This window comes from Chiloscyllium plagiosum, chromosome 50 (assembly GCF_004010195.1).
Source record: "Chiloscyllium plagiosum isolate BGI_BamShark_2017 chromosome 50, ASM401019v2, whole genome shotgun sequence".
In the NCBI taxonomy this organism is placed as follows: Eukaryota; Metazoa; Chordata; class Chondrichthyes; order Orectolobiformes; family Hemiscylliidae; genus Chiloscyllium; species Chiloscyllium plagiosum.
In genome coordinates, this window is record NC_057759.1 from 5593842 (window position 1) to 5612675 (window position 18834).

At 43.9% G+C, this 18834-nt stretch overlaps 3 protein-coding genes across 4 annotated transcripts in view; all 3 read right to left on the reverse strand.

The window, feature by feature from the left end:
* Window positions 1-6917: 6917 nt before the first annotated feature.
* On the reverse strand, window positions 6918-7978 carry LOC122544583 (histone H2A-like). Its single transcript, XM_043683901.1, has one exon. The coding sequence runs from the start codon at window positions 7951-7953 to the stop codon at window positions 7564-7566; it is 390 nt and encodes a 129-aa protein (XP_043539836.1). The 5' UTR covers window positions 7954-7978; the 3' UTR covers window positions 6918-7563.
* LOC122544556 (histone H2A-like) overlaps window positions 6918-18834 on the reverse strand; it is a 29821-nt gene continuing 17904 nt past the window's right edge. The window contains exon 2 of one of the 2 annotated variants that reach the window (XM_043683872.1): window positions 6918-7546. The gene's annotated coding sequence lies outside the window, so the exon portion shown is untranslated. The remainder of the gene's footprint in view (window positions 7547-18834) is intronic. The other variant, XM_043683873.1, reaches the window with a different exon arrangement.
* Window positions 8938-18834, reverse strand: part of LOC122544500 (late histone H2B.L4-like) — an 18657-nt gene continuing 8760 nt past the window's right edge. Inside the window, exons 3-4 of the mRNA XM_043683735.1 lie at window positions 9845-9941; window positions 8938-9355 (exon numbers count right to left, since the gene is read on the reverse strand). Of these exons, the coding sequence (XP_043539670.1) occupies window positions 8990-9355; window positions 9845-9941 (463 nt within the window). The 3' untranslated portion in view covers window positions 8938-8989. The remainder of the gene's footprint in view (window positions 9356-9844; window positions 9942-18834) is intronic.

Consider the following 18834-nt stretch of genomic DNA (forward strand, 5'->3'; position numbering starts at 1 on the left):
AGTGAGTGAGATTATTTGCATTTTGGGACGTAATGATGATTTTGAGTAGCCATCACTGATTATGAAAAACAACTCTAAAATGTAATATTGATGAAGCACTTGTTGGGCCGAAGGGCCTGTTTCCACACTAAGTAATTTAATCTAATCTAATCTTTAACTGACTTGGTGTTCCTACACACCACGACTGCCCCACTGTCAATTCTAACTCGTCACGTCTTCTTTGAATTTGAATCACAACCCTGAAAAGAAAGCATGTTTAATTTGAGACTAATGAATCATTTAAAATTTAACCTTTCAGCCTCAGTTACAGAATAATTTTGTGCTTAAGATAAAAAGCAGGAGTCTGCTCTGAGCTTAAAAACTATTCTAAACCTAACATTGAAGAGATTCTGAAGAGATTCTGATCTGTCAGGAAACCATTTTATGGTCAAAGTTTGCCCTCCTCCACTAAAATGCCATTTTGTAAAACAATGATATCTGACATGCAAGCTTTCAAAGTTACCTTATGATCTCTCCCACTTAGTTTAGACTGATACCTCTTTATGATAGGGACTTACCTCACCCACAGGCACTGACTCGGCTGGATCGTTTTTTTCCCACCTGATGGATGGCTACGGGTCTACAGGAGTGATCAGTTAAGCGCACACAGACCTGTTCATTAACTTCTCTTCCTTACGAATTATTGCCTTTCCACTGTCTAATTAAGAACATGCAGTGTTTTTGTAAAGTTTTGTAAAAAGGAAGCCTGTTTGAGACAGAAGAGTGGAGTAGTCTGCGAGGGCTCTTAAAGGAAGAGCTAGTATCCTACTTTTCTAGGGTTTTAGAACCTCTGCTAGCCTGGTTTATAGGTGTCAATGTTACATTGTAACGGTGATACTATTGATAAATAACGGGGAAGGCTAAAATTAAACTAAACTCTTTGCAAGAGGTTTTTATTCCAGACTACCAAAGTGTACGATCTCCAGGACAAACCAAGAGAGGCTTATAGATCTGAGTCCACAAGGGATTCCCTGGGCTGTCTCAAATCTGTACTTTAACAATATGATCAGAAAGGGTTTATAGAGAGATGGGCTTAGTGCTGGCAAATGGGACTAGATTAGGTTAGGATATCTGGTCGGCATGGACAAGTTGGACCGAAGGGCCTGTTTCCACGCTATACTTCTCTATGACTCGGCGACTCTTCGGTAACTCTTGCCCTATCAGTGAGCACAGTTTCCTTCCATCTCTGTACTTAACCCCTCCTTCACGAATGGTTGTTGAAATAATGCAACAATGTGGCCTATTTGTCTATCTTCATTGTAACTCTGAAAATGCTCTTAATAATTGCAGATTTTAATGTTGTTCCTGAATGTCTATTTTGGATGAGAATTCAGTTTATCTATCTTCAACACTGGTGTGTAAGATAGATAAACTGGGCTACATACCTTCCGTTTGTTAGAGGCAGCTGGTCACTCTGTGCTTTGAACTGAGGAAGTATTACAGCGTCTTAGTTCTTTAGGTGTTTTTCTGGAGGAAGACACAGGGACACCACCTGTAAATCAACATGAGGCTAGTCTGGCAATATTGAACTGATCATGGTCATGTTCATTGCATCTTCATTAGGATGCGTGTTGTTTTTTTCTTTAAAAGCCAACAACTTAATCAGAACCACGGATCTGATTCCATTGTTGCCCTGAGCTGCTCCTTGTCTGGGGATTGTTTGTTTTTAATGTGATTCGATACCAGTTGGTTTGGAGATGTTGGTGGTGGACTGGGGTGCACAATGTTACACATCTAGTGCTTCCAAAAAAACTGTTGGACGAGAACCTGGTGTTGTGTGATTTTTAAGTTGATATCAGTTGAGTGAGATCCAGAAACTGAGCAACAACTGCCCAGCACCATGAATGGGAATACTCAACCACCAGGATGCTTACACAGCTCAATATCCAACTCCCTAACTACCTGTTGGAAAGAGGAAAAACGGCGCTATTTCTAATGTTGTTACCAAGACCCCAGTGTATGTCCTTTTACAAGAGTATCACATTCCTACAGTTGGTTCCACACAACCTCAGAAAGAGCGGGAAATAGATTGAAATTAAAACAGGGTTCAGAGGATTGCAAACCACAAGAATGTCCCATAGCAGCTTCTTCCCGCTCTGCCTCCCTCAGCAGGCCCACACACAGCCCGAGAAAGGCCTCTCTCTTCCCCCCAGCCCGCTCACTCCAAGTTCCGGGACCAGTTCCTGCTCCGCTCGGCCTCTTACAAACAGCCCCCGGTTCTCCCTGAACTCACCCCGAATCAATCCCGGTCTCGGAGCCCCCTCTGTGTCCCAGGCTCCCATCCCGATGTGCTGCTGGAAGGAGCCTGCTGTTCCCTCACTTCCCTGGACGCTGATCTCTCCATTGCGGTCTGTTTCAAACAAACCTCTTGCACTCACTGAGTAAATGCTCTTCAATGGCAGCGCTGGGGGAGGGCCTCACGCATGCGCTCCTTTACTCAGGAACAGTCAACTTTGGAGACAAAAGTATAAAATCACACAACACCAGGTTATAGTTCAACAGGTTGAATTGGAAGCACACTAGCTTTCGGAGCATCGCTTCTTCATTAGGTGGTAGTGGAGGGCTCAATCCTAACACACAGAATTTATAGCAAAAATTTACAGTGTGATGTAATTGAAATTATACATTGAAAAATTAATTGTCTATTAAACCTTTCATCTGTTAGCATATCATGATAGTTTCACTTCTTTCATGTGTAAATCACAAAACCTTTTTTTAAAAAAGTTGCATTCTCAGGTTAGCTGTTAACAATGATGATAGCTCAACAATATGTTGAAGGTGTTAACCCCCTGTATTCTATGCCATGATGTTTAGATTGATTCTAATCTAAAAAGTGAGATAACAGAGTTTTACATAAATTCATGCAGTTTTTGAGCTCAGAATTCTACATGAATGCATGCAGTTTTTGAGTAAAGTACAATGTAACCTGGCAAGTACAAATTCACCCCACAAAATATGTGTGTGCATGTGGGTCTTTGTCTGTTTGTGTGTGTCTGTCTGGGTTGGGGTTGTGAGTGTAAGAAAGTGTGTGTGTAGTGAATGCAAAGTGTCTTAAGTCTGTGAGGGGTTGCGTGTGGAAGTGTGTGTGGGTGTCTGTGTGCACGTCTGTGTGTATGTGTGTCCATGTGTATGTGTGTATAGGAGTGAGTGTGTGAGAGTGTTTGTGTGTGTAGGAGTATCTGTGTGTGTGTATAGTGCAATGGTGGTCAACTGTAATGTGACATGAACCCAAGGTCCCAGTTGAGGCCCTCCCTATGGGTACCGAACTTAGCTATCAGCCTCTGCTCGGCCACTTTTCACTGCTGCTTGTCCCAAAGTCCGCCATGGAGGATGGTCACCCGAAGGTCCGAGGTCGAATGTCCTGGGCCACTGAAGTGTTCCCCAACTGGAAGGGAACACTCCTGTCTGTGGATGGTTGTGCGATGCCCATTCATCCGTTGTCGTAGCCTTTCTCAGTTTCCCCAATGTACCATGCCTCTGGGCATCCTTGCCTGCAACGTATAAGATAGACAACGTTGGCTGAGTCACATGAGTACCTGCCATGTACAAGGTGGGAGGTGTCCCCACGCGTAATAGTAGTATCTATGTCCACACTCTGACACGTCTTGCAGCGCCTACCATGACAGGGTTGTATGGAGTTGTCCTGAGAGCCGGGCAGTTTGCTACGAATAACAATCTGTTTGAGATTTGGCGGTTGTTTAAAGGCAAGTAGTGGAGGTGTGGGGAAGGTCTTGGTGAGGTGCTCATCCTCATTGATAATGTAGGTCATGAAGAACATGGCCTAGTTTTTCAGCTCCTGAGAAATACTGAACAACAAAGGATACCCTGTCGGTTGCAGCATGTGTCTGTCTCCTGAGGAGGTCATTACATTTCCTTGCTGTGGTACGTGGGAACTGGCGGTCGATGAGTTGGGAATCTTACTCCGTTCTTGTGAGGGCATCCCTGAGTACTTCCAGGTGTCTGTCACGTTGCTCCTCATCTGAGCACATCCGGTGTACGCGCAGGGCTTGTCCATAGGGGATGGCTGTTTTAATATGTTTTGGGTGGAAGCTGGAGAAATGTAGCATTGTGAGGTTGTATGTGGGTTTGCGGGAGAGTGTGGTGCTGAGGTGTCCATCTTTGATGGAAATGCATGTGTCTAGTAATGAGACAGATAGTTGAGAGTAGTCCATGGTGAGTTTGATGGTGGGATGAAACTTGTTGATGTCACTGTGTAATTTTATCAGTGACTCCTCGCCATGGGTTCAGAGGAAGAAAATGTTGTCAGTCTACCTGGTGTACAATGTTGGTTGGAGATCCTGCATAGAGAAGAAGTCTTGTTCGAACCTGTGCATAAAAATGTTGTCATATTGGGATGCAAATTTGGTCCCCATGGCTGTTCCATGTGTCTGGGTGAAGAATTGGTTGTCAAAGATGAAGATGTTGTGATCGAGCATAAAGCGGATAAGTTGTAGAATGGTGTTTGGAGATTAGCAGTTGTTGGTGCTGAGTACTGAGGCTGTTGCCGCGATGCCATCATTCCGAGGGATGCTGGTGTAGAGTGCAGAAATGTTGTGACGAGGAATGTTCCTGGTTCGACTGGTCCGTGGGTGCTGAGTTTCTGTAAGAAATCAGTAGTGTCGCGACAGAAGCTGGGGATCCCCTGTATAATAGGTTTCAAGATGCCTTCCACACAGCCGGAGAGGGTCCCATTGCCCGACACGATGGGACGTCCCGGTGTGTTGGCTTTGTGTACCTTTGGAAGGCAGTAGAAGCCGCCTACACGAGAAGTACGTGGGATGAGGGCGCGTAGGGACCTCTGAAGGACTGGATCCAAAGTTCTGATCAGTGTGTTTTATTCACGGGTGTATTCTTTAGTCGGATCAGCTGGTATTGCCTGTAGTGTTCCTGGTTGTTCAGTTGTCGTTACACTTCCTTACAGTAATCTGTTCTATTCTGAATGACAATGGCTCCTCCTTTATCTACTGGTTTGATGACAGTGTTGTGATTGGTTTTGAGAGCCTGGATGACATTGTGTTGTGAACGGGTGATGAATCTGGCATTTATATATTTCCTGATGGTTTGAGCATACATGTCAAGCCCAGGGCAGTGGCCCTCTGGTGGGGTCGAAGTTGTCACCTTCTTTGGTCTCTCCTCTACAGATCGCCATGACGACTGTTCGTGTTCATCAGTGGTCTCATTGGGATCACTGCTGGCACCTTGAAACAATTCCCAGAGTCTCATTTGTCTGATGAACTCCTCCGTGCCTGCTGCAAGAACCAACGGGTCCATTTTGGTGGTGGGGCAGAAGTTGAGACCCCTACTCAGGACTTCAATCTCTTCTGGTCGAAGGGTGTGGTCGAAGGGTATAAGTTGACAATAGACTTCCCTGCAGTGATAATGTTGTCTACTGTGGTTCCAGGGTGGGCTTTGCAATTACTCGTGAGGATGCCAAGTTTCTCCAGTTTTTGTTCTTGGCGTGCATGTACGTGGTGTAGTTTTGTCGCCTTGTCTGACAATGTTGGGGAGAAAAGGTTCAGTCCCAGATAAGTTGGGGCGGGAGTGAGCTGGAGGCGGAGCTGGATGATCAAAGTCATTTCCCTGCTCTGTCTGTCACTCAGTTTCCTCTCCGGACCCGCCCCTCACTCTCTGTCAGCTCTTTCTCAGTCAGGTCGGGTCGGACTGTATAAAAAGGGAAGGGGCGGCAGCTCGGCTCTCATTCGGCAGCGATTGGAGTGAAGAAGCGTGATGTCTGGAAGAGGCAAAGGAGGTAAAGGCCTGGGAAAAGGCGGAGCGAAGCGGCACCGCCCAGCGAACCCAAAGGCTCTTTTCAGAGCCACCCAAACCCTCCGACAGAGAGCGGAGACCTGAGGACGGGGAAGGCAGTACACATTGATGGGATTGTTACTGTAGCCGGTTATTTCGCGTTTATCGCGACTTACAATTATTTCAGTTTCGAAAATGTACTAATGCCGTGTTCTGAGGTCCGGCAGAGAACATTCGGAGTGGACGGTTCACTTTGTTGCTGTTTACAGTAGCGAATGATTTTAACATTGCAAGTATTCCCGGTGAATTTATAATTGCAAGTATTCCTACCATGTAGATAAGAGCTATTCGGCCAATCGAGACTCTACTGTCGTGCAACCTGATTATTCCATATAAAGAATCGCATCGTGACTTGTAATTGTAAGATATAGCAGCAGCATTAGGCCATTCTGCCCATCCAGCTTCTTCTGCCATTCAAACTTCCCGTACCCTTCGATCCTCTTTTTTCGTGAATACCTGTCCATCTCAGTAATGATATCAATGTGTACCTGGCTGTCCATTCCATGAGTAATAGTTTGATTTTATTTATTGTGGAATCCAGACATTTATGTTACATATTACAGTATTTACATTTCCCAGGCATAACACTCTGGGAGACTGCGGATGTGTTATGGGGCGCGTTCTTTCCATCTGCCCGTTCAGGCAGCGATTACAAATTGTCTTCGGACAAGTAATAATTTGGATGAAATAAAAATGACCGATAAAGTGTGGTTCTGTAATTTTATCGGTGTACACTGTTTTAACTTTTAAAATGTTTCAATCGGCGGTTTTTCGAATGATTCACGGCGGGTACAGGTTCGGTTGCTCATCCAGAGAGAGCAGGAAGCGATAGGGGACATATTTCTATCGGAAGTTAGTTAAAAACAAACGGAAGGCAGCAGGGGTGATTTTGTGACTAATGAGATCTTCATTCAGGGATTGCGGAAATATAGTAATTAGAAGAGTGATTTTCACATCAAATTTTTGTGTTGGGTTAGATATTTCTCGAAAAAAACCCATCTCCTCATTGACTCCCTTTGCGATAACATGGCTTGTGGTGAGGTGGAGGTAGGAGGGAAAGGGAATAAATGGCGCCAAGAGATCAACAGCTTATTTTCAAATTTGAAAATGCCCGCCCTCACGTATAAAAGAGCAGGAGGTTATACAGAGAATGCATGTACACGTTGACTGGTTTTTTAATTATGAAACCAAACTTTACACAATCTCACTTTACCGCATTCCCTCCTTTTACAGCTGAAAAATGACTGACTGCTGTTGAACACGCGCTCTCTCCAGAGGCGAGCGAAAATAAGAGTGGGGATGAACCGAGCAGAGAATAAAATGCAGAGGTATATGCTGCAGCGACAGTGGGAGGATTCAGCTCTTACTGATGCAGTTAAAGGAAATGTGAGGCCAAACTCGATCGGGAACATCCGTGACACTATTCCAAACTCAGAACATTGATCAAACAAAGATCACTCAGGCAGTGACCGTGCAATGAGAAATAATGTAGCTCCAGACACCCTTACAATCGTATTCTATATAATCTTCCTCTGCTGCCAGACAGTAACAGTATCCGATAAAAAATGAGACAGAAATATAGCTTTGCTAGGCATAACGGCCAGGGCTCTACACATTAAAAGGAAATTAATTCAATCCGACAGAGTTCACCTCCTTTCACAGATGCTGTGAGTGGCTCTTAAAAGAGCCTTTGGGTTGTCAGATTCAAGAACGATCTCTTCACTTTTTAGCAGATCCAGCAGCGGCAGTTTTCTTGGGCAGCAGCACGGCCTGGATATTAGGCAGCACCCCGCCCTGAGCGATGGTCACCCCTCCCAGCAGCTTGTTGAGCTCCTCGTCGTTGCGCACGGCCAGCTGCAGGTGCCTGGGGATGATGCGGGTCTTCTTGTTGTCCCGGGCCGCGTTACCGGCCAGCTCCAGGATTTCAGCCGTCAGATACTCCAGCACCGCAGCCAGATAGACCGGCGCTCCGGCACCCACACGCTCAGCATAGTTACCCTTTCTCAGGAGCCTGTGAACACGGCCCACCGGGAACTGCAGGCCAGCCCGGGACGACCGAGACTTCGCCTTGGCGCGAGCTTTCCCACCGCCCTTTCCTCTTCCAGACATGTTCACAAACACTTTGACAGAGAATGGTGCACTCTGCCCACATTGCGGCCTCTTATACCTTCCGGAGGAATGGTGGGCGACCATTTCTGATTGGTCAGCTCCCAATCAGAAATCTGCCTCTTTCCCCCAATCGGGTGAGGGCCCGGGGAGGAGGGCGGAATCGACAGGCGCCAAATCATCAACCGCCTTCTTTCCAATCTGAAAAGCCCGCCAATTTCCAAACAAAGGAGTATGTTTTCCCTGAAACCTGAAGTGCAAAAACTGAGGAAGTTCAAAAAACATTAATATACATGATAATTTACTTTTAGTTTACAAATGTGTACTTCAAACGGTCTTACTCTCCCTCATTTGCCGATCTGTATCTGTCCATTTCTGATCTTGAGAGTGGGTTATTTTCTAAACCTTGAGAAGAAGCTGAAACAAAACAGGCCAAACACTGCAGTCTGCAACCTGTCTTTTCTTTTCACATTTCAATACCACCCCGATATGCTCATAAACCAGCACACAACATTCTTCCGGCTCAGCATCGAGGGCGAACACGTTTTTAAAGACGATATTTTAAAGCTGTCGTCCCTCATCGCTCTCGATCGGATTCAGCAAAAACTCCACGTTTCAGCCCGGTAGCTGTGTTGGTGTTCTCTCGGTTCGGTTGCTTTATTTTGCAGGATGCTTTATTTTGCATTGCGAAAAATCGGATCAAATCCGCGCATTGGAAATGTAAAGTAAATCATAAGTAAATGCATCAATCGTGGAACGGAAAGACGTGGGCATTTGTCCGCCAGGGGTGAACAAGCAAGATGAAAAATGACTCACTGGCGCTTGATCTGCTCTCTCCACCCCACTCCCGAATAATTTGCAAAGCACTTATTAACACAAAAACATATAGCACGAGAAGTTGAAACGCCTGATCAAGAATCACATGGAAACTAAAACAAAGAACTCTTAAAGAAATGGTTCAGCTGTCTCAGGGATGTTTTCGGTAGCTCTTAAAAGAGCCTTTGGGTTGTGGGTGTGTGTCTCAGTACAATGCGGTCCTTCACTTGGAGCTGGTGTACTTGGTCACCGCCTTTGTGCCCTCCGACACGGCGTGCTTGGCCAGCTCCCCGGGCAGCAGCAGCCGCACGGCGGTCTGGATCTCCCGGGAGCTGATGGTGCTGCGCTTGTTGTAATGGGCCAGGCGGGAAGCCTCCCCCGCGATGCGCTCGAAAATATCGTTGACGAACGAGTTCATGATGCTCATGGCCTTAGAGGAGATGCCGGTGTCGGGGTGAACCTGCTTCATCACTTTGTAGATGTAGATGGAGTAACTTTCTTTCCTGGACCGACTCCTCTTCTTATCATCCTTCACTCGCACCTTCTTGATAATTTTCTTCGTGCCCTTCTTGGAGGCGTGCTGTACTTTCTTCTCATTTTTTTTAAATTTCAAAAATATACTTTATTCATAAAATATTTTGATAATCTGTACAATTGGTCATGCCATACATACGAAAACATTCCATTTCTTGGCATACAAAGACAGAATAATCATTCATATATACAAGTCTGTATGATTACAACTGCTGAAAATGTGTTGCTGGAAAAGCGCAGCAGGTCAGGCAGCATCCAAGGAGCAGGAGAATCGACGTTTCGGGCATGAGCTCTTCTTCAGGAATCCTGCTCCTTGGATGCTGGCTGACCTGCTGCGCTTTTCCAGCAACACATTTTCAGCTCCGATCTCAAGCATCTGCAGTCCTCACTTTCTCCTTTACGATTACTATCCACATATTTAGCAGGGTGATCAGCAGCGCCCCCTTACTACGTCGGACCCCTGTGCTTAGGCATATAGATGCTACACGGTGGTCTTTCCCCACCGCGCCTTGGCGGCAGCTGCATCAACCATACCGCCTCTCACTTTCGGACACAGAAAAAGGGAAAGCGGGCTCGGAGTTCCCTCATTATAGACTGACGGCGTCAGCAATGCTAATGAGGGGTAGAGGAAAGCCTGGTTCCTGAATGGGTAGTTTACACAGAGTCATGCCCAAACATTGAGTCTCTCTGATTGGTTAGTGGAAAGCCTGGTTCTTGATTGGGTAGTTTACACAGAGTCATGCCCAAACATTGAGTCTCTCTGATTGGTTAGTGAGATCCAATGTGGATCTGCAATGAAATGTGAAATGGATAGCGATTCTGTTCTTGTCAGTCTGACTGAGGGAGAATTGTTTTGTGTCTGTGATACAGAAAGTGACTGTGGTATTGGCTCGGTTGTTGTGCTGATGCGTTTCTAGCTCCGCATGTCTGTTTCTGTTCCTCTGTATAGGCTGGAATTAACACAGAACTTGTCACTGTGTGAAAAAAAAGCTCTCATCCATTCGAAATTGCGATTACATTTGTTGTCAAGTTACACAAACCACTGGAACCTGACTGAATGTTTTCTATACTTGGGGTTGATGCAACTCGTTCTCAATTGCACGGAGTTGAAGAGAAATGAAAATAAGATGTTTCTATGTAATACTTTTCTTGAGTCACGAGCTTGACTGCGGGATGAATTATTTCTGAGATCTTGACTGATAACTGTGGGCCCAGAGACGTATCGATAACTGTGGGCTTTGAAAATACGTGCAGTGTAACTGAACCACGTTGCTGCACTTTTCAATTAAGCGGCTTGCAGTTTCATGCAGGGATTTATAACATTTCTCAGTCTTCCGCGAACGCCTGTTAACCAGCAACTGTTAGCATTCTATATATATATATATATATATATATATATATATGCGTCACTTTAACTTTATATCTGTCGTGTCCTAATTTACACATTTTGCATTAACTCAACATTTGTCCAATGAGGCTCTGGTCCTCCATCTAATAGTCAGTATTATTTCAAGACAAGTTTTATTCTGTTACCATCAAACACTGATCTGAGCGGTAAAACGTTCCACTATTTGCCAGCCACTTGGAAATATTCCTCCAATCTGTGCCCCCAGGAGAAAGTGAGAACTGCAGATGCTGGGGATCAGAGGCTTATGCCCAAAACGTCGAGATGAAGGGTTTATGCTTAAAACATCGATTCTCCTGCTCCTCTGACGCTGCCTGACCTGCTGTGCTTTTCCAGCACCACACTCTCGATTCCAATCTGTGCCCGTCTGTTTCTGGGATGTATTTTTGTAAACTCTATTTCACAGTCTTAACGTGTCAGTATGTTACTGGACTGTAACTCAAACCTTCTGAAGTGTACCTTATTGCTTTACTCTGTCAGTGTCAATTTTGAAAGTACCGGATACCACTTTGGACACAGGTAGGACTCACTACCCTCCACTCCCAAACCCTATGAATATCAGCCTCTGTAAATTGAAGTTGGGTTTGTATTTATAACTGCAGCATTTTGATAAATGATAATACTTTGTACATTGTTACTGACAATATCCGCAATGTCACTGCGGATGTTACATTGTTTATGCCAGTTTCTAGCAAATCAACAGTTGTATTATACCCGAACAATTTATTGCTTTGCAGTGACTCAGTATTTCATTCTGTAACTGTCAGTTTATTGTTTCTAATCTTGTATTTACTCAGTTTCAGTCAATCACTGGCATGACAGAGAGCAAATATATCAACATCTCAAAGTTTCTGATGAAATGGATGGTTAATCTTTTATTTCACTCCATCCTTGATACATCAGGGTAACTTATAACTGAATCGATCAGTATATGATCTGTGAGCACACACATATCAGTAAGTTACAGATAAAGTGTATGGTGAATGATGCTGCAGATACAGTGTATATGCTGTAGTTATTAATTTCTTTCAATCTTGTGTCACTTGAACTATCTCAGAGCAGACGACCATAAGAAGTATGAGAATTCTGTGACAATTCTATCTGCCTGTGTGTACTCTGTCATGAGAACAGATCACAAAGGCTTTAGTTATGGTCTTCATCTCATTTTGATGTTTAGTGCCCAAAACCAAAGACTCCCTTGTCTATCAATAAAGATAAATGGCTACATTAGCATAAATTAAGCTGATAACTCAACCCTAACTGCTCTCTGTGGATCAGAAGAAGGGGAGAATGTTCTGCATTGCTTTCTTAGACAGAAGGCTTCCTGTTCACAACTGTGTCCCTTACTCAGGATTCTCTCATGAGCATTGACATACTCCCAGCATCAACTCTGTCAACTCCCTTCAAATCACTTTTGTTTTCCTCTAAAAGTCATACATTGTTCTTCAAAACTCCAATGAGAATATACCCACCCATTTTATACATACAATGAGAGCGTATGTATCAATCAGCAGCTCTAGATTAGATTACATTACAGTGTGGAAACAGGCCCTTCGGCCCAACAAGTTCACACCGAACCGCCGAAGCGCAACCCACCCATACCCCTACATTTACCCCTTACCTAACACTGTGGGTAATTTAGCATGGCCAATTCACCTGAATTGAACATCTTTGGACTGTGGGAGGAAACCGGAGCACCCGGAGGAAACCCACGCAGACACAGGGAGAACGTGCAAACTTCACACAGTCAGTCGCCTGAGGCGGGAATTGAACCCGGGTCTCTGGCGCTGTGAGGCAGCAGTGCTAACCACTGTGCCACCGAGCCGCCCAAAGTTTCTGCTATTTGAATATGAGAGTACAGGTATCACCCTCTCTCAATAAGATTCTGCTATGTGCATACTTGAGTGAAGTTATCACCCTATACTTGTTGGTTTGTACTGTGTGAATATGACAGTTTCTAGTCTGTAAATGGGATAGTTTAAATCAATCGGCCATGTCAATTTCTGTATTGTTAAAATGTGAACATAGTTAACAATGTCAACCTGCCATCTTCTGCGAAGTGAACATGTGGGAGTCCATATTGAAATGTACCTGTTGCTTTCAGCGACAAGAATGCATGAGTTTAGTTATCAATCTTTTACTGTGAGTTTCTTCTATGTGAATGTATTGATTTAGTTATCCATCTGTACTGATGAAGGGCTTTTAAACAAAACATCAATTCTCCTGCTCCTTGGGTGCTTCCTGACCTGCTGTGCTTTTCCAGCACCACACTCCCGACTCTAATCTCCAGCATCTGCAGTCCTCACCTTTGTCTATCCGTTTGTACCTGTCAGTTTCTGATCTGTGAATATGGAAGTGTAGTTATTGATGTGTCCATCAGTTTCTGTAATTTGAATATGACTGTCTAGTTATCTATCTCTCCCAGTCAGTTTCTGTGATGTGAAGATGACAGTCCAATTATCTATCTCTCCCTGTCAGATTCTGCTGTGAATATGAGAATGTCATTACCAGTCTATACCTGTCAGCTTTTGCTATGTCAATGTGATTTTAGTTATCAATCTGCCTCATTAGGTTCTAGGTGAATGTAAAAATGTAGTTATCGATATATACCTGTGAGATTCTGCTCTGGGAATGTGGGTGTTATCAAAATGTACTTGTCAGTTTCTGCAATTTGAATGTTTGAGTGCAGATTTCAATCTGTACCTGTCAGTTTTTGCAATGCGAATGTGTTTGTGCTATCATCAGTCTATTTCTGACAGCTTCAACTATATGAATGGATGAGTGCATCTGTACCTGAAAGTATCTGTACCTGTCAGTTTGTGTTCTGTGAATAAGTGAGTGTACTTACACATTTGTCTCTTTTTAACATGACAGAAACTACAGGAGCTCTATTTACTTCAAATCTCTGTTGCTCAACATGAATAAGATTTTATCTATTGCCATCCATATCAGGGCGGCATGGTGGCACAGTGGTGCCAGGGACACAGATTCAATTCCAGCCTTGGTTCATTATCTGTGTACAGTTTGCACATTCTGCCATGAGTTTCCTCTGCGTGCTGTAGTTGCATGGTCCAAACATGTGCAGGTTTGCTGGATTAGCCACGGTAAATTGTCCTGTATTATTCAAGGATGTGCAGTGTCAGTGGGTTAACTGTGGTAAACGTGGAGTTATGGGGATAGGGTGGGGTCTACATCTGGGTGGGATCCGCTTTAGAGAGTTGTTGCTGGGGGATGGGCCAAATGACCACTGTCTGTACTGGAGAAATTCTATGTACTGTAAATGAAAGTAAGACTTTTTCTATCATTGTCAGTCTCCACAGTGTAAAGCACTTTGGATAATTTCCACAACTTTTATTCAATGGTACAGTTTTTGATTGTAAAGTTATATTCTGAATGTGCATTTTGAATTTATTGTTCACAGGTTTATAACCAGACCACTTTATGAGAGCTTTCTCATTCTGTGTCCAATAACCTCTGGATATCTGTCTGAATGTGTACCTTTTCGTGTCAATATTTGATTTCCCTTTGGACAGGTATGATGCTTTGGAAAGTGTGTGTGTGTGTGGGGGGGGGGTGGTTATGGCTGTTCATGCTACGTTCCCCTGAGAATCAAAGTTTCTGGTACTGAGTCTGGCTCTAATGCAACGAGGGGTACATCGGCTTCCAAGAGATCAATTGTGTGAGGGGATTCTGTAGTCCGAGGTACAGACAGACGTTTCTGTGGCCAGTAGCGATAAAGCAGAATGGTGTGTTGGTTCCCTGGTGCCAGGATCAAGGATGTCTCAGAGATGGTGCAGAATGTTCTCATGGGGGAAGAGGGGACAGCAAGAGGTCATTGTCCACATTGGAACCAACAACATAGGAAGGGAAAAGGTTGAGATTCTGAAGGGAGATTACAAAGAGTTAGGCAGAAATTTAAAAAGTTTACTCCCAGTGTTACAAGCTAGTGAGGGCAGGAATAGGTGGATAGAGCAGATGAATGCATGGCTGAGGAACTGGTATATGGGGAAGGATTCACATTTTTGGATCATTGGAATCTCTTTTGGGGTAGAAGTGACCTGTACAAGAAGGACGGATTGCACCTAAATTGGAAGGGGACTAATATACTGGCAAGGCAATTTCCTAGATCTGCTCAGGAGGATTTAAACTAGTAAGGTGGGAACGACGGAAGTAGTGAGGAAAGCGATCAGTCTGAGACTGGTACAGTTGAGAACAGAAGCGAGTCAAACAGTCAGGGCAAGCAGGGACAAAGTAGGACTAATAAATTAAACTGCATTTACTTCAAAGCAAGGGGATTAACAGGGAAAGCAGATGAACTCAGGGCATGGTTAGGAACATGGGACTGGGATATCATAGCAATTACAGAAACATTGCTCAGGGATGGGCAGGACTGGCAGCTTCATGTTCCAGGATACAAATGCTACAGGAAGGATAGAAAGGGAGGCAAGAGAGGAGGTGTAGTGGCAATTATGATAAGGGATAGTATTACAGCTGTGCTGAGGGAGGATATTCCTGGAAATACATCTAGGGAAGTTATTTGGGTGGAACTGAGAAATAAGAAAGGGATAATCATCTTATTGGGATTGTATTATAGACCCCCGAATAGTCAGAGGGAAATTGAGAATCAAACTTGTAAGGAGATCTCAGCTATCTGTAAGAATAACAGGGTGGTTATGGTAGGGGTTTTTAACTTTACAAACATAGACTGGGACTGCCATAGTGTTAAGGGTTTAGATGGAGAGCAATTTGTTGAGTACATACAAGACAATTTTCTGATTCAGTATGTGGATGTATCTACTAGAGAAAGTGCAAAACTTGACGTATTCTTGGGAAATAAGGCAGGGCAGGTGACTGAGGTGTCAGTGGGGGAGCAGCGACCATAATTCTATTAGATTTAAAATAGTGATGGAAAAGGATAGACCAGATCTAAAAGTTGAAGTTCTAAATTGGAGAAAGGCCAATTTTGACGGTATTTGGCAAGAACTTTCGAAAGCTGATTGGAGGCAGATGTTCACAGGTAAAGGGATGGCTGGAAATTGGGAAGCCTTCAGAAATGAGATAACAAGAATCCAGAGAAAGTATATTCCTGTCAGGGTGAAAGGAAAGGCTGGTAGGTATAGGGAATGCTGAATGACTAAAGAAATTGAGGGTTTGATTAAGAAAAAGAAGGAAGCATATGTCAGGTATAGACAGGATAGATCGAGTGAATCCTGAGAAGAGTATAAAGGAAGTAGGAGACTACTTAAGAGGGAAAGAGACCTAAGGGACAACTTTTTCACACAGAGGGTGGTACGGGTATGGAATGAGCTGCCAGAGGAAGTGGTGGAGGCTGGTACAATTGCAACATTTAAGAGGCGTTTGGACGGGTATATGAATAAGAAGGGTTTGGAGAAATATGGGCAGGGTGCTGGCAGTGGGACTAGATTGGGTTGGGATATCTGGTCGGCATGGACTGGTTGGAGCAAAGGGTCTGTTTCCATGTTGTACATCTCTATGACTCAATGAGACATATGGGGAGTTTTATTTTTAAACAAAGAGAGTGGTGGAAGTGGAACACACTGCCAGGGGTGGAGATGGAGGAAGATAAAATAAGGGTATTGAAAGGACTTTTAGGTAAGCAAATGAATATGTCAGAAATGGAGGGTTATGGACTAAGGCCAGGCAGAAGGGATTAATTGCATTTTGGCGGCATGTTCGGCACAACATGGTGGGCTGAAGGACCCATTCCTGTCCTGTACCGTTCGATGTTCAGACTTTAATACAGTGTATATTTTGGAAGAGAATTCATTCAAGTTGATTGAAACTGGGTAGGATGCATTTAGAGTATAGATTAAAAAATATAAACTTCCGTTTCCTCAGTGGTGTTTGATTCTTGTTTTGAACATATCTCTCTGGGAATGGAGCTCAAAGCGAGTCTGACTCAATCCACTCTGTGACTGTGGAAAGCATGTTCTTCGCTCTGACAGCAGTAACATACCCGCTGTTTGTTTGAAGCAGCTGGTCACACTTGCCTCAGTACCGAGGGAATATTACATTGTCTTGGTCCTTTGAGTACTTGCCTGGAGAAAGACAGAAGAGATACCTCCTGTAATTCAACATCAGCTGTGATTGGCAACATCAATGTAACATTCAGATCCTCATCATTAAAGTTTTTTTTATTTAAAGCCAGCAATTTAAACAGAACCATGGGTCTGATTCCACTCCTGCCCTGAGCTGTTTCTTGTCCATTTTTTCTTAAAATTTTAAGCCCAAAGGAATGAGATCCAGAAACGAAACAACACCCATACAGCTCCATAAATGGGGCCTACCTGATGCAAGTGGGTATGTGGATATGTGAGTTTAGGTATTGATGTATACCTGTCAGTTCCTGCTTGGACAATGTGTAAGTGTAGTTATCAAACTGTAACATTCATTATATGGTCAATATATTTCCATACTCACACTGCAAAGACTGGCAGGGTCCAATTGATAACTGTTGAATCATAAAAATAATACAACACAGAGGGGGCTATTCAGCCCATCTTGTCCATGCCAACCCAAAGACCCCAGATGCCGTTTCTCATCCCATCTTCTTGCCACAGCCCATAGCTTTGCATTTAACGGAACTTGAGGTGCAGTTCAAGGAATTTTTGTTTAAAAGAGTTTATGGTCTTTGCCTGTACCACCAAATCAGGCAGCGAATTCCAGATACCCACCACTCTATGCATAAAAAAACATTTTCCTCACATATCATGTAATCCTACACCACTTCGTTTGAATCAATGATCCCTGGTGTTTGAACTCTCTGCCAAAGGAAACAGGTTCCTCCTGTGTACTCTAATCACTCCCTCTCACTATTTCGTGAAAAATCACACAACACCAGGTTATAGTTCAACAGGTATATTTGGAAGCACAAGCTTTCGGAGTTCTGCTCCTTCATTAGTAGCTCACTATTTAATATCCACTATTTAATATTCCTTAATCATGGCACCTCTGTTCCAAAGAATATAACCCCAACCTCTCCAATTCTCTCCCGATAGCTACAATTCACCAGCCCTGGCAACATTCCAGTAAATCTCCTCTGCACTCTCTATCCAGAGCAATGACATCCTTCCCGTGATGTGGTGACCTGACTGCACGCAATACTCCAGTTATAGCCTCACCAGTGCCTTATACAGTTTCATTGTTATATCCCTACTTTTGAATTCCATCCCTCTACCCATGAAGGAGAGCATTCCACGTGCCTTCTTTACAACCCCATCTACCTTTAGGGACCCATGCACTTACACACCAAGATCTCTCACTTACCCTGCCCCCTCAGTATATTCCCATTTATTGTCTATTGCCATTTACTGATTGATTTCCCAAAATGCATTCCCTCACAGTTCTCAGAGCTGAACTCCATCTGCCACTTTCCTGCCCACTCCACCAAACCATCTATAATACTTTTCAAGATGACAGCTATCCTCTACACTATCCATTAAATGGCCAATTTTTGGGTCATCTGCAAATTTCACAAATCTGCCCACCACATTCAAGTCCAAATCCTTAATGTATAAAACTAAGAGCAGAGGTCTCAACACTGAGCCATGCAGAGCACCACTTGAAACAACTTTCCATTCACAAGAGCAGCCATCAACCATTACCATTTGTTTCCTGTTACGAAGCCAACTTTGCGTCCAATTCACCACACTACCCTGTATCCCACAGCTTTTACTTTTTGAACGAGTCTGCAGTGATGATGATGCTCCTTTAACAAGCCTGTAAAAAACACAGGCTCCGAAAAGTCTGACTTGATGGGTTTTAGGGACATTTTAATTATAGCTAACAGATAATGCCTCAGGCAAAAGGCTTCCACATTTTTAAAAAGAATACAAGGGGAGTGGCCCAGTTTTCCCAGCTCAGTTTTTCTCTGGTTTGAAGTTTGTGAGAAGACTTGTAGCTCGGGTGCTCGTTGTTGTGGTTTTGTTCGCCGAGCTGGGAATTTGTGTTGCAGACGTTTCGTCCCCTGTCTAGGTGACATCCTCAGTACTTGGGAGCCTCCTGTGAAGTGCTTCTGTGATCTTTGTTCTGGCATTTGTAGTGGTTTGAATCTGCTGCTTCCAGTTGTCAGTTCCAGCTGTCCGGTGCAGTGGTCGGTATATTGGGTC